Source organism: Lynx rufus, unplaced genomic scaffold, assembly GCF_022079265.1.
Source record: "Lynx rufus isolate CCGP_SWC_20201006 ecotype Redwood Valley unplaced genomic scaffold, mLynRuf1.p SCAF_10, whole genome shotgun sequence".
Lineage (NCBI taxonomy): Eukaryota > Metazoa > Chordata > Mammalia > Carnivora > Felidae > Lynx > Lynx rufus.
Genome location: NW_025814824.1, coordinates 29,807 through 50,721, shown reverse-complemented (window position 1 = coordinate 50,721; position 20,915 = coordinate 29,807). Strand labels below are relative to the sequence as shown.

Sequence of the window (20,915 nt, the reverse complement as noted above, 5' to 3'; positions counted from 1 at the left end):
AAGGATAGAACAATTAGAAGATCAACAATGAAGTAAAAATTTTAGCAACACCACACTAACTAGACCTAACATTTATTGAGAACTCTACCCAACTAGAGCAGTACATTCTTCTCATGTGTACAGAGAAATACCATAAAACAAGTCTAAATAAACTCAAAAGACTGAAATCATACAAACTATGTTATCTTGACCACAATGTAATGAAACTAGAAATTAGTAACATAAAGAAATTTAGAAAATTGGCAAATATGTGGATATTAACATACACCTAAATAAACCATAGGTCAAATAAGAAATCATAAGTCACAAAACTTTCATATGAACAAAAAATGAAAATATATCAAAGTTTGCTGAATGCAGATGAAGCAATGCTTAGAGGGAAGTTTATGGCCGTAAATGCCCGATTATTTAAAAAAATACATATATATATCTGAAATCAGTAACTTAACTTTTCACTGTAAGGAACTAGAAAAGCAAGAAAAAAGAAAAAATAAAGGGTTAGAGCAGAAATAAATGCAATACTGAGTAGAAGAGCAAAAAATGTCAAAAATCAATAAAAGTCAATTTATGAAACTATCAAAAAATTAACAAATCTTGGGGCATCTGGGCAGCTCAGTTGGTTAAGCTTCCAACTTCGGCTCAGGTCATGAACTCGCGGTTTCTGAGTTCCAGCCCCGTGTTGGGCTCTATGCTGATAGCTCGGAGCCTGGAGCCTGCTTCGGATTCTGTGTCTCTGTCACTCTCTGTTCCTCCCCCACTCGTGCTCTGTTTCTATCTCTCTCTCAAAAATAAATAAAGATTAAAAAAAAACTTAAAAAGAAAATTAACAAATCTTTAGTGAAAAAGAGGTTATATTAGTGAAAGAGTACTACGGGCAACTATAAGCCAATGGACTGGATAAACTAGGTGAAATGGACAAATTCCTAGAAATACACAATCTACCAAGACTAAGTCATGAAGAAATAGAACATCTGAACATATCCAGAACTAGTATTCAATAAGTGATCAAAAACCTTCTGCCAAAGAAAAGCCCTGGATCTCATGGCTTCATTGGTAAATTCTACCAAACATTTAAAGAAGAATTAACATCATTCACTCTGGAAGTCTTCTCAAAAATGAAGAGGAGGGAACACTTCCTAACACAGTCTATGAATGAAGCATTTACCTGTACCAAAGAAAAAGACACTACAAGAAAAGGCAACTGCAGATTAATTTTCCTTATGGTTTTGATGCAAAAATCCTTAACAAAATACAGTAAAACCTTGGATTGTGAGTAACTTGCTCTGCAAGTGTTCCACAAGACAAGCTAACACTTCTAATAAATTTTAACTTGATAAAGGAATGATGTCTTGCAATAGAAGTATATGACACCGAACATCACATGATCACAAGTGAGCCAATAGTTCTCCTCTGTGTGTGTGTGTGTGTGTGTGTGTGTCTGTCTCTCTCTCTCTCTCTCTCTCTCTCTCTGCAGGATTGTGGGGGAGTGTCTCCCATGCTCAGATGCTCATGCTCCATCTCAGGCCGTGGTGTTTGGCAGAGATCAGTGATTTTTCAGAACGTTGGAAGGTGCCCAAACCGGCACTGGTGTATTTTTTTGCCACTTCAAAGCACCTATCGATAGTTCTTTGCTTTTCCATTACGAGAGTGAGCTTAGAAATGCTTTGCTTCATTCTAGGTCAGACTGCCTGCAGATATAGACCCTTTCCTCTGCTGCCTTATTGCCAGTTACAATAAATACATGACAAGAGTTTATTAATACTGTACTGTCATCAACATCTGTGCGAGTGTATAAAATGGCCCTTATGCGGAAAAAGATTCCAATGAGCCAGTGGATAGCAGTGATTCCGTTAGTGATAATGAAAGTCGTTCTACGCAATAACTCTCCTCTCTTGTCTCCCTCACACCAGCTACTAAGGTCTTCAAAGGTAAGTGCAGATGAATTTATTTTTCTTTATATTTTGTACTTTATTATTCTGTATTATATTACAGCATTGTAACCATTTTTATATGAATATTTTTGGGTTGTGGAACGAATTATCTGCATTCCCATTATTTCTAATGGGGAAATTCGCTTTGATATACATGTGCTTTGAATTATAAGCATGTTTCTGGAACGAATTATGCTTACAAACCAAGGTTTTAGTGTAGTAGCAAACTAAATTCAGCAGCTTGTTAAAGGGGATCTAACACCATGGCCAAGTAAGATTTATTCCTGGAATATAAGAACAGTTCACAATGAAAATCAATCAGCAGGACACACCACTTTGAAAAGAAGGAGGCTGGGGGATACACGATCATCTCCACTGATGCAGAAAAAGCACTTGACAAAATTAATAGCTTTTCATGATTAAAAAAAAATCTTAAGGATAGAAGGAAATTACCTCAATATAATAAATGGCACATATGAAAAATCTACACCTAACATCACAGTCAATAGTGAAAGGCTGAAAAAAACTTTTCCTTTAAGATCAGGAACAAGAAAAAGATGCCTGCTTTTAACACTTTCATTTAACATCGTATTGGGAGTTCTAGCCAGAGTAATTACATAAGGAAAAAAAAATCCAAACTGGAAAAGAAAAAGTAAAATCATTTGTTTGCAGATGCCATCATCTTACATATAGAAAACCCTAAAGGTTCCACAAAAACACTTTAGAGCTAATAAGTGAATTCAGCAAAATTGCAGGACAAAAAATTCAACGTGCAAAAATCAGTTGCATTTGTATACACTAACAATGAAAATTACAAAACTACTCTTTTGGGATGCCTGGGTGGCTCAGTGGGTTAAGCATCTGACTCTATTTCAGCTCAGGTCATGATCTCACAATTGTGATCATGATCTCACGGTGGTGAAACTGAGCCCCACATTGGGCTCTGCACTTGGCATGGAGCCTTCTTGAGATTCTTCCTCTTCCTCTGCCCCTCCCCTGCTTGCATATGCTCGCCTGCTCTCTTTCTCAAAAAACAAACCCAATTCTTTTTACAACAGCATCAAAAAGAATAAGTTCTCAGGAAAAATGAACCAAGTAGGCAAAAAACTTTAACACTGAAAACTACAAAACACTGCAGATAAGAATTAAGAAGGCAAAAATAAATGGAAAGACCTTCTATGTTCAAGAATCAGGAAATTCAATGTTGTCTAGATGTCGAAACTGCCCTAAATGAGCTATGGATTAAGTGTCATTCCTACTTAAGTGCCATGACCTTTTTTGCAAAAATAAGAAATCCATTCTAAAATTTATATGGAGGAAGGTGGGTGGGGGATGGGCTAGATAAGTAATGGGTATTAGGAGGGCATTGTTATGATGACCCCTGGGTACTGTATGTAAGTGATGAATACTGGATTCTACTCCTGAAACCAACTTTGTACTTTGTTTTTAAGCTAGAATGTAAATAAAAACTTGAAAAAAAAATTCATGTGGAATCTCAAGTGACCCTGACAAGTCAAAACAGTTTAAAAAACAAAAACAAAAACAAAACTGGGGCACCTGGGTGGCTCAGCTGGTTAAGCGTCTGACTATTTCAGGTCAGGTCATGATCTCTCAGTTCGTAGGATTGAGCCCCATGTCAGGCTCTGCACTGGCAGCACAGAGCCTGCTTGGGATTCTCTCCCCGCCCTCTCTCTCTGCTGCTCCCCTGCTCACTCACTCTCTCTCTCAAATAAACATTAAAAAAACCCCAAAAAACTGCAGTACTCACATTTCCTGCTTTCAAAGCACACTACAAAGCTAATCAAAACAGTATGGCATTCAGGCACCCAAATGGCTCAGCTGAGCACCCAATTCTTTTTTCTTTTTTTTAATTTTGTTTATTTACGAGAGAGAGAGAGAGAGAGAGAGAGAGAGAGAGAGAGAGAGAGAGAGAGAGATAGCGAACAAGCACAGGCAGGGAAGGGGCAGAGAGGGAGAAAGAGAATCAGAAGCAGGCTCCAGGCTCTAAGCTGTCAGCATGCCGGGGTGAACCCATGAACCACAAGATCATGACCTGAGTTGAAGTCAGATGCTCAACCAACTGAGCCACCCAGGCGCCCCAAGCGCCCAACTCTTGATTTCAGCTTAGGTCATGATCCCAGGGTCGTGGGATCAAGCCCCACATCAGGTTCCATGCTTAAAATTCTCTTTCCCCCTTGGCTCCTTTCCCCACTCACACTCTTTCACTCTCTAAAATATGAATGAATAAATGTTAAAAAAAAAACCAGGGCAGTACTGGCATAAAAACAAAGACCAATGGGATATAATAATAGAGTCCAGAAGTAAACACTTGTATAATGGCCAAATGATTTGCAACAAGAGTGCTAAGACCACTCAGTGGAAAAAGAATAGTCCCTTCAACGCAGGGTCCTGGGAACACTGGATATTCACATGCAAAATAATGAAGCTGGACCTTTTACCTCACTTCATGTACAAAAAATTAATTCAAAATGAATCAAAGCCCTAAACATAAAAGCTACCAACTATAAAACTCTTAGAAGATAACACAGAAGGAAAGCCTCATGACAACGGACCTGACAATGATTTTCTGAACATGACACAAAAGAAAAAAACAAAAAACAGGCAATAAAAGAAAAAATAGATAATCTGACTTGATCAAAAAGAGAAACTTTTGCGCGTCAAAGGGCATTATCAACAGAGTGAAGAGGCAACCCACAGAATGCAAGAAAATATTTGCAAATCACCTATCTGGTAAGGAATTATTATACACACAGAAGCGTGCACGCACATACGTATAAACTCCTAAAGTTCAAGTACCAAAAAAACAAACTGATTTAAAAATCTGCAAAGGACAAAAAATTACATGAAAAGATGCTCCATATCACTTATCATTAGGGAAATGCAAAGCTAAACAATACTGAGATATTATCTTGTGCTCAATAGGATGGCTACAATTAAAAAGAAAAAAAATTAAAAACCTGAAAATAACAAGTGTTGGCAAGGATGTAAACTTGTGCACTTTTGTGGCAATGTAAAATGGTATAGCCAATGTGAAAACACTATGGGAGTTCCTAAAAAAAATTAAAAATACAATTACCAAATATCCAGTAATTCACTTCTGGCTATATACCCAAAAGAAATGAAAGCAGGGTCTCAAGGAGATATCTGTACACCCGTTATTCACAATTCCAAATATTCACAATAGCCAAAAGGTGATGGATTATTATACAGCCCTGAAAAGGGAATTCTGACAACTGCTACAACACAGCTAAATGTTGACAGCATTACGCTAAGTGCAATAAGCCAGTCGTACAAGGACAAATACTGTATGATTCTGTTATATGAGATTTAGAGAGAAAGAAAGTACAATGGTGGTTGCCAGGGACTAGGTGGGGAGAGGGAAATGATGAGTTATTTTTTAATGGGTACAGAGTTCAGTTTCAATGATGAAAAGTTCTGGAGATGGACAATGGTACTGGTTGTCCAACAATGTTAATATACAAATACCACTGAACTACACACTTAAAAATGACTAAAATGGTGAATTTTATGTTATGTGTATTTTACAATTAAAAAAAAAAAAAAAAGGAACTCAAAATAGATCACAGACCTAAAAGTAAGGTCCCTTAGTTTCATCATGAGTTTGTATATACAGCACTAACCGCACCATCCATGCAAGAAAAACTTGGCACGCTGGACTCCATTAAAACTAAAAACTTGTGCTCTGTGAAAGACACTGCTGAAAGAATGAAAAGACAAGCCACAGAGTGGACGAAAGTATTTACAAACTCGTATCTGATCAGGGACTTGAATCAAGAACTCTTTCAATTCACCTATAAAATGACAAGTAACACAATTTAAAAACGGGCAAAGGACCTATATAAACATTTCTCTGAAGAAAATAAAGAATTGGTCAATAAACACATGAAAAGATGTTCAACATCCTTAGCCACTAGGGAAATGCATATCAAAACCATAGTGACATACCACTTCAGACCCACTAGAATGGATGTAATAAAAAAATATTAACAAGTACTGGTGAGGATTTAAATAGGAACCCTCATACACAACTGTTGGGAATATAAACTGGTACCCCACTATGGAAAATAGTTTGGCATTTCCTCAAGATGTTAAACAGAGTTACCATATAACCTAGCAATTGTACTCCAATACCCAAGACAACTGAAAATATATGTATACAGAAACCTGTAAACAAATGTTCACAGCAACATTATTCATAGTAACCAAATGTAGGAACAACCCAGATGTCTACCAAGAGATGAATGGATAATCAAAAAGTGGTATAGCCATACAATGCAATATTAATCATCTTTAAAAAGGAATGAAGTATAAATTTATGCTACAACATGGATAACTTGGAAAACTTTATGTTCAATCAGAGAAGCCAGGCACCAAAGGCAACAACATATAGTATTATTCCATTTATGTGAAATGCCCAGAACAGACATTCCACTGGAACAGAGAGCAGATTAGTGGTCACCAGGGCCAGAAGGTAGGGGAAGATAAGAATGACTGCTAATGGGTACAGGATTTCATTCTGGGAGATGAAAATATTCTGACAGTGGTAATGGCTGCACAACCTTGTGAATATACTAAAAATACCTGGATCGTACACTTGAAAACAGTGAATTTTATGTGAATATATCTCAATAAAAATGCAATGGTAAAAAAAAAAGAGAGACAAAGATGCAGAAAGAGGCTGACTCTGCCTCTTGGCTGTGTGTGCAGCCTGGAACCCTGACAAATACCTTGAGACCATGAGAGCCAGACAAGTCAATACACTGAAATCACCAAGTACCTGAGACCTTGATTATGCTGCTTAAGTGCTAAATGAACCAATCCTGAAACTGTCTTTCCATCAGATTTCTTGCTAAACGAGTTAGTAAATCTCCTAATTATAAAACGGGGCGGGGGGAGGGGCAGATCTTAACAGACACCTAACCAAAAATGATACAGAAATGGCAAATAAGTATACGAAAAGATGCTCAACATATGTCATTTGAAAATGCAAATTAAAACAATGCAATTGTTGGATGATAGATTTTAAATGCATATTACTAAGTGAAAAGAAGAAAGTCTGGAAGGCTATATAGTGTATGATTCCATTTAGGTAAAACTGGAGAGGTAAACAGATCAGTGGTTGCTAGGGGTGGAGGGGTAAGGTTAAACAGGTGAAGCACAGGCAGTGAAACTCATGTTTGTTTAATACTGTAATGGTAGAAAACAGCACTATGTGTTTGTCAAAACCCACAGACTTTGAACCCTGGTACACGTTAATTTTTTAAAAAATGTTTAGGAGGTCAGAGAATCTCAGCATGGACTGCAGAGTGTGATAAAGGTAACTGTATTAGAAATGCATGAATCAACTTCACTGAAGAGGGTAGGGGCAACAGTTAGTGATCTAAGTAACATTAGGGATGAGTAGGGTCTGTAAGACCAAAAGGCAAAAGGTACCATATTTAAGCACTGTATTAATTGATAAATGTGTTCCCACAAGGGTACAGATAACCATTCTGAAATCAGTGTACTGGAATTGAACAATTAAGTAAATGGATGGCAAATGGTAGGAGTTACTTTTTTCACTGCTGGAGCGGAAGATTATCAACAAGGGAAAAAGCTAGAATGATCCCTGTGATAACAGATTAGAGTTGGAGATAGCACTATGAACTCATTTTAATTTTACATAGATACAGATGACCATATACAGAACTATTTATAGATAACATGTATACACAGGCTAATATACACATGTATATTTTCCTTGCTCTGTCACCTGAGAGAACCTAAAAGTAATGACATCCCAGCAGCCCAAAAGCAGTAAGTTCTGGTGCCCTGATCTTGGTTTCAAATACAATTTTCCAACAAAAGGAGCCAGAGCTCCTTAGAGAAATGGCTGATTCTAGGACTAAGGCAGGAAAATACAAGAGAAATCTGGCAAATCTTGTAGTACCAGAATATACTGCTAAAAACAAAAAACAAAACACCCCAATGAAACGCCAAAAACATAGGGATATGTCAAAGAGCTCCCAATGGCCAAAGCTGTGGCAATATGAGGCAACAAAACAAAACAGTACTGGATTATAGCTAATATAATAAAATATATATTTCATTATATACGAAAATATATAGCTAATAAAGTTATAAAATATATGTATTATAAAATACATATCTACAAAACTATACTAATAAGATGACATAGTAAACAAGTGGGGGAGAAAAGACAAATCTGTGCAGAGGAATTCCAAATGCAAGAAATTCCTTCAAGTTTTGCCTTCAAGGAAGTGAGGCAAAACTCCCATTTCTTAAATGTGGGCCGCATGTACTTTCTTCTGAAGAGTACAGCATAGAAAGAGGGGAAGAAGAGTATCTTTCTAGCGAAAGGTGACAAACACTACCTCAGACAAAATGTTAATGTCAACAGTGACGTGTATCCTTGATATGTTATGAAAATGGCACTTCACTTCTGTGGGCTTTCCTCCTCTAAACCCGTAATCCCACCCTAATCATGAGGAAACATCAGATGAATCCCACTTGAGGGACATTCTGCAAAATAACCAGGACTCATGAAAATTGTGAAAGTCATCAAAAACAAGGAAAGTCTGAGAAACTATCATAGCCCAGAAGAACTTACAGAGACATGAAAACTAAATGTAATGAAATACTGAAACAGAAAAAGGGCATTTAGTAAAAACCAGGAAAATGTGAATAAGTATGGACTTTGGATGATGGTAAGGTATGGACATTGGTTCATCAGTTTTAACAAATATACCATACTAATATAAGATGCTAATAACAGAAGGAAATGGATGTGAGGTATATGAAACCTCTCTATACAACCTTTTTTCTGTAAGTCTAAACTATTCTAAAATAAAGTTTCAAAAAAAATGGGGCGCCTGGGTGGCGCAGTCGGTTAAGCGTCCGACTTCAGCCAGGTCACGATCTCGCGGTCCGTGAGTTTGAGCCCCGCGTCAGGCTCTGGGCTGATGGCTCGGAGCCTGGAGCCTGTTTCCGATTCTGTGTCTCCCTCTCTCTCTGCCCCTCCCCCGTTCATGCTCTGTCTCTCTCTGTCCCAAAAATAAAATAAACGTTGAAAAAAAAATTAAAAAAAAAAAATTAGTGGGCAAGAATACCAAAAACATCCTGAAGGTGGAAAGAATAGGGGAAATATTTGAGCAGGGGTTGGGAAACTACAGCCCACAGCCTAAATTGATCACCAGTTTTTGTAATATGTTTTACTGAAATTTAGCAATGTTCATTCATTTACATATGTCCAAGGCTGCTTTTGTGCTACACTGACAGCGCTGAGTAGCTGCAACAGACTATATGGCAGAAAAGCCTAAAATATTTACCATCAGGTTCTTAACAGAAAAAGTTTGCTGACCCCAAAGTGAATAACTAGAACACAAAGGGGAGATCATAAGTATCAGTAACCCCATACAATATCTGAGAAGCTGCTGACATTCCTTGACCACCCTGAACAGAGGCAGGTGCTTCCCTACCAAATTCCTGTAGCTTCTTTTCGACTAGTCTCTCTCCTGTACTACACAACACCTCTCAAAGGCAAGGATCTCAATAGTAATTCTCTAAATGCACCCTGAACTCAGCAGATAACTGGCTTTTATGATGTTAGAAGTTGACTTCCTACACCACCAAGACATATTTGCTAACAAATTCCCAACTGTGTTCATGTTTCAGCAACCGTGTGCATAAACAGACTAGTCACCTCCTGAGACTCCAGCCTTGAGAATTCTTCAGGTCCAGAAGTTGAACCTTGACTAGTCAACTTGACCAGGATCATTCAATGACTAAAGATAGGAAGGAACTACATGGACCAATTATGGCCAATGAGGTATGAGGGGAAATACTTGGAGGGTTTATGGACTTTTCTTCATTCTTCCAGGGACATATATCAAAACATTACTGTTTCCAGTTTGAGGGCACTGTTGTGTAAGCATGTGATACTTAGCATCATAGCCATCCTGAGACCACACGTGGTCAATCTTATGACCCCAAACTATCACCCTGGGAAGAGCAGAGCATATGAATGTAATGAGCCCACCATGTCTTTGGTGATATTAAACTGCTAAAATAAGCACACAGTCTCTGTACTACCTACCATGTGCAATAATAAACCACTTACCATCAAGTTATCATTACACCATGTACAATGTTAACCTATTAAAAATGAAATATTTTGATCTTGATTTTTATGGGTAAGCTGAGGAACTAAGAACTGTACCTGTAAACTGTTGGCTCTATTGTACTTCTAAGCAGAAAAATTATTTTAAAATATATTTTAATTGAAAACTAGTACTCCATAGTTGGGATGTACCACCATAAGATTCATAGTAATCTCTGCAGTAATGCTGAAGACATATATGAGAAGCATATTTCACTCTAAGCTCTGAGTATTTTAATAACTTAGAAGTTTACTACTTCTTGTCTATATCCTTTGTATTTATCTGGTTAGTAAAATGCTCCATCAAAAATAAATTCTTTATCAAAAATCTTTTTAAATATAAACACAAAGATGAAGTACATAAAAAGTTTTAAAACAAATAAATGATTACACCTAAAGGCTTTGCTTTTCTTCCTCCTAATACTGAAATGCCAGTAGGAAAAACAATTTTACGGCTTCTTTAGATGAAATAACTTTTCCACAAAAATTATGAAAATCTTCTCAGCACTAAATTAAATAGTTGAATACATGCAATCACTATGGGGTTGGACAGACAAAGCATTGATTAAATATTTGTAAGATAACTGCTTTTAAGTCTTCAAACTCTGTAATTTACCAACCACCACCCAACTTAAAGCAAACCAAGATGCCAAGGACTACTTTTGTAAATATTCCTATCTCTATCAACCTTATCTAAGAATGAAAATATTCAAATCCAAGTGGTTAATTCACTCAGCATGTGTATGTTGAGCCCTAGCATGTCTGCTAGATGTTGGGAACAATGGTATCAATAGATACTATCCTGTACCCATTTAATGAAATATAAATTTTTAAATGGAAATGAACACTATAAAGAACAAGGACACAGCTCAGAGACAGTCATTACAAAAGATCTAAGCTGGGGCACCTGGAGGGCTCAATCGGTTGAGCGCCTGACTTCAGCTCAAGTCATGATCTCACGGTTCGTGCATTCGAGCTCTGCGTCAGGCTTTGTGCTGACAGCTCAGAGTCTGGAGCCCGCTTCAGATTCTGTGTCTTCCTCTCTCTGCCCCTCCCCTGCTCACACTCTGTCAATCTCTCTCTCAAAAAATAAATAAAACATTAAAAAAAAAAGATATAAGCTATACCTAGGCAAAAATTATTCTACAATAGCAGGAGAAGCAGCAACAGACACCATGCCAAGACCTGATCAAAGCACATTACAGATGCTACCATTTTTTCTGCACTGTAGTCTTCAAGATAAAAACTATCATCATCCCCATTTTATAGATGACAAAATTCAGATGCAGAGAATTCATGTAACTTGCCCAAGTCATAGAGTTACTAAGTGCCTAAGCTGGTATTCCATCCAGAGAATCACATATCTCCAGAGTGTATGCTACTAACCACTGTACTGCTTACACTACCTTTCTTAGCCTACAGTTCTCATAAACAGAATCAGCACATACATGACAGGTAGCCTGGACTGCAGCAACCTGAGTAAGAGGTGACAGGAGCCAAATGTAGGCAGTTCCTCAGGCAAAGTGCAGCCTTTTACTTACTTACCCACCTACCTCTGTTCCCACACTAAGGAGTCTGGCTGGGCTAGTATGTGCCTGGACAAAAAAACCAATCTCCATCAACCCCCTCACTTGCTTTCTCAACATGACCTGAAAAGATGAGACTAGCAAGAGCACCTGACTTTTATCAATCAGGTCATCTGCCTTCAATTGGAAAAAGATAAGGGTGAAAACTACTCCCATTGGTCCCAAACATGATCTCCAACTCACAGATCACAGTACACAGTAAACATCAGTGAGTGACTCCCAACATGGAAGCAGGAGAGAGAAAGAGGCTGTCATATACACAAACTGACTAGAATTGGGTTTCCATAAATAAACTGATACATCTATATCCTGCTGATTTTTGGCAGGAGTGCCAAATCCACTCAAAACAAAAGCACAGTTTCTTCAACAAATGGTGCTGAGACCACTGAATTTCCACATATAAAGAATGAATCTGAAACCCTACCTCACACCATATAGAGAACCCAAACCAGATAAATGATCTAAGCTAAAACCACAAAACTAGGAAGAAAACACAGAGGTAAATCTTGGATTTAATCATGGATTCTTAGACATGACTCCAAAGCAGCAACAGTAACAAGCAACAAAAGAAAAAAGTAGATATTGGGCTTTGTCAAAACCACAAACTTTTAAAATGAACCAAAACCCTAAGTGTATGACATAAAACTCTCACAAAACAACATAGGGGAAAAGCTTTGTAACATTGGATTTGACGAGATCTTGAATATGACACCAAAAGACAAAGGCAACAAAAGTAAAAACAGATTAAATTGAATGTTACCAAAATTTAAAACTTCTATACATCAAAGGATACAATCAACAGAGTGAAAAGGCAACCTATGGAGAAGATATTTGTAATGCATATATCTGAAAAGAAGGTAATATTCAGAATATATCAAGAACCTCTACAACTCAAAATAACAGTCCAATTTAAAATTGAGCAAAGGACTTCTGGTGGGAATTTAAAATGGTGCAACTACGATGGGAAACAGCATGGCAGTGCCTCAAAACTTAAAAATGGAATTACCCAATGATTTAATAATTCCACTTCTGGATAGATATACAAAAGATTTGAAAGCAGGGTCTTAAAGAAATATTTTTTTTAAAAAAATTTTTTTTTTTCAACGTTTATTTATTTTTGGGACAGAGAGAGACAGAGCATGAACGGGGGAGGGGCAGAGAGAGAGGGAGACACAGAATCGGAAACAGGCTCCAGGCTCTGAGCCATCAGCCCAGAGCCTGACGCGGGGCTCGAACTCACGGACCGCGAGATCATGACCTGGCTGAAGTCGGACGCTTAACCGACTGCGCCACCCAGGCGCCCCTCTTAAAGAAATATTTGTACAATCATGTTCACAGAAGCATTATTCACAATAGCCAAAAAAACAGAAGCAATGAGATACTCAACAGATAAATGGAGAAACAAAATGTGGCATATACATAAAACAGAGTATTATTCCATCTTGAAGGAAATTCCAAGACATACCACACATGCCTTCAGCAATCCTGAAGACAACATGTTTTGACATGTGTCAACAACAACAACATTGAGGTCATTATGCTAAATGTCACAAAAATACAGTGTATGATTCCACTTATATGAGGTATCTAGAGTAGTCAGACTTATAGAAACTGAAAGCAGAAAGATGGTTATTAGGGAATGAGGGACAGGGTAAATGCTATTTAATGGATATAGAGGTTTCGTTTTACAAACTGAAAAAGTTCTAGAGATTGGTTTCACAATAACGTAAATACATTTAACACTACTAAGCTGCACAATTAAAAATGGTTGAAATGGTCAATTTTATGATATACGTATTATATTGCAATGTTAGGAATTTCTTGAATCCACTGTGTTTCTATATATTGGCAACAATTATGAATTTGAATTTTTAAGAATTTACATATTTAATATTTACACTATTGTACAACAGCATCAAAAAATCTGAAACGGGGTATACTCTGACAAATGATGTAAAAGGCCTATACACTGAAAACTCCAAAACACAGGTGGGAAATTTTAAAGATCTAAAATAAACGGAGGGATACCTCTTTCATGAATGAGAAGATTCCATGTTTTCAATTCTTCCTAAACTCATTTTCAGAATCAACACAATCCCAATGAAAATATAAGCAGGGTTTTTTTGTTTGTAAAAATTGAAAATCTGATTCCAGAATTCTAAAATGCAAAGGACACAGAATAGCCAAACGATTTTAAAAGAGAACAAGTGTGGAAGCCTAACAGTACTTGTTTCAAGTTTTAATATATACCTCTAATAATACAGATTAAGCAGTATTGACCTACAGATAAAACAGAATACAGAATAGACTGACATATATGGATAACTGAATTTTGACTAAAGTGCAACTTTAGTGAATAAGAAAGTCTTTTCAACAAATGATGCAACAGTTATCCATACACAAAAAGAGAACTTCCATCCATACTTTGCACCATATTAAAAAATAATTCAAAACGGTCATAAAATTGTAAAATCTAAAAAGCTTCTAAAAACTGAAGGAAATCCTTGTGATATTGAGTTAGGCAAGCATTTCTTAGATATAAACCAAAACCAATCCATAAAAGAATTGATACATTTCATCAAAATTAAACATTCTGCTCTTCTAAAAAAATTTTTTTTTTAACGTTTATTTATTTTTGAGACAGAGAGAGGCAGACCATGAACGGGGGAGGGTCAGAGAGAGGGAGACACAGAATCTGAAACAGGCTCCAGGCTCTGAGCTGTCAGCACAGAGCCTGACGCGGGGCTCGAACTCACGGACCGTGAGATCATGACCTGAGCTGAAGTCGGCCGCTTAACCGACTGAGCCACCCAGGCGCCCCTCTAAAAATTTTTTTAATGTTAATTTTTGAGAGAGAGAGAGAGAGAGAGAGAGCGAGCACGCACAAGTAGGGGAGGGGCAGAGAGAGAGGGAGACACAGAATCCTAAGCAGGCTCCAGGCGCAAAGCTGTCAACACAGAGTGGGACTATGGGCTCAAACTCACAAACCACGAAATCATGACCTGAGCCAAAGTCGGATGCTTAACTAACCGAGCCATCGAGGTGCCCCAAACACTCTGTTCTTCTAAAAGCACAGCTTAAAAGAAAATATTTGTGGGGCGCCTGGGTGGCTCACTTGATTGGGCATCTGACTTTGGCTCAGGTCATGATCTCACGGTTGGTGGGTTCGAGCCCCACGACGGGCTCTGTGCTGACAGCTCGGAGCCTGGAGCCTGCTTCAGATTCTGCGTCTCCCTCTCTCTGATCCTTCCCTGTTCATGCCCTTTCTCTGTCTCAAAAATAAATAAACATTAAAAAAAGAAGTTTTTTTAAAGAAAATATTTGCAAAGCATATATCTGATAAAGGACTTACATCCCAAATCTATAAAGTACTCTCAAAAATCAATTATAAGATAAACAACCTAACAATAAAAATAGGCAAAAGACTCGAACAGACGCTTCACCAAGAGGATATAAAGATGACAAATAAGTTTATGGAAAGATGTTGAATATCATTAGCCAGAGGGACATGCAAATTAAAAACAAAATAAAACAATTAAAATACAGATCTACTACAAGGGCTAAAACTGACCAAGTGTTGAGGATGTAGATGAAGTGGAACTGTCATAGTGCTAGTGACAATGTAAAACTGTAAAATAACTTTAGAGAATGGTTCCGCAGTTTTCTTTAAAAGTTAAACAATACACCTACCATATGATTTAGCCACTGCACTCTAAGTATTTACTTTAAAGTATATCCCATACAAAGACTGGTAGACAAACGCTCATAGCAACTTTATTTGTACTGCCAAGCCTTAGTGATGAAGCAAATGTTCACCAACAGCTGAATGGATAAACAAATTGTGGTATGGTATGTCCATACAATGGAATACTACTCAGCAACAAAAAGGAATGCACTGATTTATACAACATGGATAAATCTCAACTCATGCTGAGTTTAAAAAAAAAAAGCCAAACCAAAAAGAGCATATGCTAGAAAATTAACAGTAATATATAGTGACAGTAAGTAGATAAATGTTTGCCTGTGAAGTAGGTGGAGAGAAGATATAAAATGGGCACAAGGAAACTTCTGGGAGTGATGGATATATTCACTGTCTTGACTGTGGTAATGATTCCACAAGTGTATACACATGTCAAAATACAAACCTGTATAAACACATATAGTTGTTACTATGTCAATTATATTTCAATGAAGCTATTTTTAAAAGATAAACAAATACAAAACTATTGTATTAAAAAGTCAAGCAGGGGCATCTGGGTGGTTCAGTCTGTTAAGCATCAGACTCAATTTCGGCTCAGGTCATGATCTCACGGTCAGGCTCCAGGCCCAGCTGCAGAACGTAGCACGTGGAAATGATACTAGACAGAAAGTGTAAGCAGAAAGATGCATAATTTGTGGTACCAGCATCCAACATGAACATTTAAGGGCATTCACTTGCTTTCCCAGCCACCACACATTCCAAAAGAGCACCAGTGTCTGGACTCTGCCACCTGCCATGCTAATCATCTCACTAAGTACAGTAAGTATCAAGAAAATTCACTGTCAGTATTCACTGCAGTTTATCAATACGGAGTCCATGCACCCTCAGAGACCAGGAAAGACTGGGTAGGAATCTATCTGTGCCCAAATTAGCAGGTTAGCATCAGGGTCCCACAGGAGAAGGAACCAGGGAATAGAGTCTAGGTTTCCTTGAGTAAACTTCTTTGAGTAAACATCCTTCAAAAGTTCCAGCTCTAAGCATATAAAATTATCAACTTTTTTTTTTTAAGTTTATTTAGAGAGAGAGAGAGAGAGAGAGAGAGAGAGCAGGGGAGGGACACAGAGAGAGGGAGGGAGACTCCCAAGCAGGCTCTGCACTGTCAGCACGGAACCCCACACAGGGCTCAAACCCACGAACTGTGAGAGCATGACCTGAGCCAAAATCAAGAGTCGGACACTCAACCGACTGAGCCACCCAGGCGCCCCCAAATCATCAGGTTTAATTTTTAGTAAATGACTTGTCAGGAATCACGTATACATTCTGACCATTCATGCCGAAAATATTGAGAAATAGTAACAGCCAATATTTATTGAGAACTTACTAGGTACAAGGTTGCAGTAACCCTAGCAATCCTCTGAGGTAAATACTATTATTAATTCGGAGATGTTATGTAACTTGTGCAGGTAACAAAAGGTGGGAACTGGGATTCCGAGCATGCTCACTTAATCACTATGCTATAATGCTTCAACCTGCTGGGTTACTTATTTTTATCCAAAAAGCCAAGGAGAACCAATGAAAAAACTTAAGGACAGCAGTAATTATGACACTAATCAACTAAGAACTGATGGTGAGGTTAGCAAGGGTCCCGAGAGAGAAGTCAAACTCCAAGTCAAAAACGCTGAGGAACTGAACCAGAGGGATGCAGAGGAAGCCAACAACCTAAAATCTTTGCCTGGTAAAATTAGCTACACTTGGCGAAGTACTGGGTGTCCTTAAGTACAGCAACGGATGAGGGAAGCTGTTTCCTATGTTACTAGCTTGGTGGCTGATGAGTAATTATGGCCTGTCCATTCAGACCCAGGAGGACCCGGCGGTTTGGCTCAGGTGAGGGGCAGGAATATGATGTCTCCTTTTTAAATAATCAGAAACAAAACGAGAAAAACCAATTCTCTGGAATGTCCTCTCACCATGAAATAAACCTCCCTTCCCAGACATCTTGTCTTTGAAATGAGGAACCCTTAACGCTTTTTCAAAAATGAGAACTCACTTGAGCAAGGAGGGCCCTTCAACACTACTACTAAGCTCTCCTCTCCTTTTATGGATGAGGCACCGAGTGGCAGGGCACACCGTTCTCACAGGACCAATACCAGAACCAGCTCTTCGGGCTCCATTCTACTTCCCCCTCCTCCCAATTCTGTTAATGGAGACTCGTATCACCAAATAATATTCATCTAGCGTCTCCTAAAAGCAAATATAGGTATGTAAGCTAAAAATCTGTAAAGTAAAATTTGTAAAAAAAAAAAAAAAAAAAAAAGTCGACCGCATACATTTAACTTTCCTAAAATTTCTGGTTTTCTTTGGCAAAACGTTTCCTAGGTGTTACCCTGTAACGTTTCTGTATTTCCTGTCCTGAATAGAGCAGAAAAACCCAGGGTCTTTAAGGAAGACTGGAGCTCTATGTTTTCTACTCCCCCATAACGAACCGGAGGCGCCTCTGAGCCGGCGGGCTCTGCCGAACCCGGGCCTATGAAATCAGCGCCCCGGCGGCCACCCGAACCCGGCGGAAACCCGGAGGGAGAGCGGCCCGAGCGTTCCGGGCCGACAGGCCCCCACACGCCCGAGGAGGCCGGGCAGGGAACTGCACCACGGAAGTGGAACCGCCTGCCGCACGTCTGGAAGTTCCCGAAAGGACTAAACCACTTCTCGGGACCCCGCGCACAGTGCTTCCCGAGACAACAAACCACCTGAAGGTTTGTCCGGCGAGGCGCAGGAGTGGCCCCGTAAAGGACGGGCTGCCCGAGAGCGGGGGCCCACGCGGCCTGTCCACGTACACCCCCCCCCATCCCCGGGCTCCGCACCCCGGCCCCGCCCAGGCTCCCTGGGCCGCACCCGCGCTCACCGAGAGGCCGCCGGCGGCCTGCGCGCCCGGGCGCTTCTCTGGCATGGCTCCCGCCGCGGGCTCCGACGCCGCCGCGTCCTCCGGCTCCGGCGGCGGCTCCGCGCTCATGCCGCGGCCATGCCCGCGCCGGCTCGGGGTGCTCCGGGACGACGACGACGCCGCGGACGCGGCGGCGGGGCCCGCGCCCTCATGGGCTCCGTGGCCCGCGGCGGCCTGCGGGTCGGGTGGCGGCGCCAGCGGCGACGCCGAGGGCTGTAAGGGCGGCTGAGGCCGGAGCCACCAAGGAGGCGAGGCCGGGAGCGCAACTGCAGAGGCCGCCGGTCGCACCCGCCGCAACGACCGCGACTCTCGCAGCGGCCAGCGGCGTCAGGGGCGGCCCCGGACGGTCACAAGGCCCCGCCCCGCCCCGCGCCCCAGCTCCCGCCTGGCGCTGGGCGCCCGCGCCGGAGGCCTCCGGCAGCGCCCCGCCCACCTCAGGCCCCACCTCCACGCCTCCGAGGCCGCCGGGGCGTGCTCACGCGGCCGCCCGCCGGAAGTATGTCATCTCCCACCGCCTCGCGGCCGTGCTGTTTCCTGAAACACTGTCCAGTCTGGGGAAGTGACTTAGATGAACGACTGTTTTGTAATTTCGGCTCTTGTGGAACGGCTCCTGGTGTCCTCTTCAGGCACAGAAATGGACACATCCTGACGTGGAAGGACACCCCTGTCCAGGCCGCAGTCCAGAACTGGGAAAGAGCTATATGTACTGTGACCAGGCAGTCTGTTCCTCTGCGAAATCCGAACAAGCTGAGGGAGAGCCCAGTTAGGCTGTGGGGTGCGGGGAAAGGACAGTGTTAGGAAACGTGAGGGCCCCTGGTCCAGTCTCGGGCCACTGATGGCTCCAGCACGGCGGGTTTGCACGGGTTACTCAGCAGCACAGAACTTAGCGTATGAAACATCTAGGGAAAGTGAACACGAATCCGGGCTTCATAAATGCTAATATCGTCATCACTGGCCCTCAGAGACCTTGTGAGCTGCACAATTTGGAGTACTGATACACGATACACTCAGAGTATTTTCTCCTGCTTAGATAGTTCAGCATTCATTCAGTGCCTCCTTGAGAGGAGACGAGTACCTTGAAACCCTGAAGGCCTCGTGTCTTCCTCCTCATCAGACCCAGACGGACTTAACCGAGAATGAAGTAAGTGCCATCAGTCCACTACTGATTTACATCTTGTGTTATTACCGTGAGAATTAATAAAAGGAAACCGGAAGGGGGAGCTCTCATGCCCTATCCCTTGGGTCAACTGTAGACCCAACAAGAAGAGACCCAATTGCAAATCCGCGGTGCTTTAGCTACTAGTTATTGCCCCAGCAGGAGGAAGAAAGGTTCTTCTCTCCCAAGCTCCAATGAAAAGCCATTATACTTCAAACTCCTCGTTTACTCAAACGAACTTTTTGTTTGTAATAGCTTTCCCAACTTTCTCTGCAAAAGAACATTCCTCTCCTTTGTTCTTGGGGCTTGTCTATGGTTTTGCCAGTAGCTTGCTTCCTTGCCCTGAATTGCAATTCGTTGATATTTCCGAATAAACCCATCTTTGCTGATAAAGTAACTGGCAGTTTTATTTTTAAAGTTTATTTTTAAAGTTCCAAACAGTTAATGCACAATCCTAAGTATGTTTGTCTGCTCTGACATACTGTATAAACTGGCTTAGGTCCCTCCCAGGCCTTGAGCTAGTATAACCTTGGTGTCTTAGCTCAGGCAGCGTAACAAATACCACAGACTGGATGACTTAAACAACAGTCGCGTTCTGATGAGAGCTTTTTTCCCCCGGCTTACAGATGGCCTCCTTACTGTGTCCTCACAAGGACAAGCTCTTTGGTTTCTCGTATAAGGTCATTGATCTCATCATGAACACCCTGCCTTCATGATCTCATCTAAAACTCACCACCTCTCAAAGGCCCTATGTCCAAATACCATCACATTGGAGGTTTGGGCTTCAACATTCACATTTTTGGGAGGACACAATTCAGTCTGTAGCACTTGACCTACAGAGACTGTTCAGACTGTGCTTCCCAAAGCACATTGATGTCCAAAATTGGCTTTTCCTGAAAGAACACTATTGTTTTCTTAATCTCAAGCAATCAACCCAATTGCCCCCTAATGCAGGGACTGTACTGCTACTTGGCCTTGATTAAAGACACTTTAGTTCACAATAGGAGACTGATCGAATTTTAGAAGTCACCAGCATTGAATTGAGACTAAGAGATTTCCCAACAATATCTTAGCCAGGTTGTCATCTAACTTCTACTTAAACATAGCCAGAGAAGAGATGTGTTAAACACACCCAATTCACTTATGGATAGCTCTCATTACCCTTTCATTGAGCTAAAGACTGTTTGCCTCTTTCAGCCATGCTTTCCTCCTGCCTCTGCCTGCTTTGTGTATATAAAAATGTCTAATTGCAATTGCTTAAAATGTCAAAATAAACCTGCCATCTTTCCTGATTATCCTCCAAATGCATACCAGTTTGTTAAAATCCCAGTTGAAATGCATTGGCAGAAATATACCACTGTAAGTAGTATTTGATGAAAGCACTGTGAGGTGGTCCCTTGATCT

The 20,915-nt window shown here is 40.4% G+C and overlaps 1 protein-coding gene across 1 annotated transcript in view; it reads right to left on the bottom strand.

The window, feature by feature from the left end:
* The window catches only part of MFSD14B (major facilitator superfamily domain containing 14B), a 73,067-nt gene extending 54,548 nt beyond the window's left edge, over positions 1–18,519 (bottom strand). The window contains exon 1 of the mRNA XM_047100429.1: positions 18,317–18,519. Within this exon, the coding sequence (XP_046956385.1) occupies positions 18,317–18,424 (108 nt within the window). The 5' untranslated portion in view covers positions 18,425–18,519. The remainder of the gene's footprint in view (positions 1–18,316) is intronic.
* Positions 18,520–20,915: the final 2,396 nt, after the last annotated feature.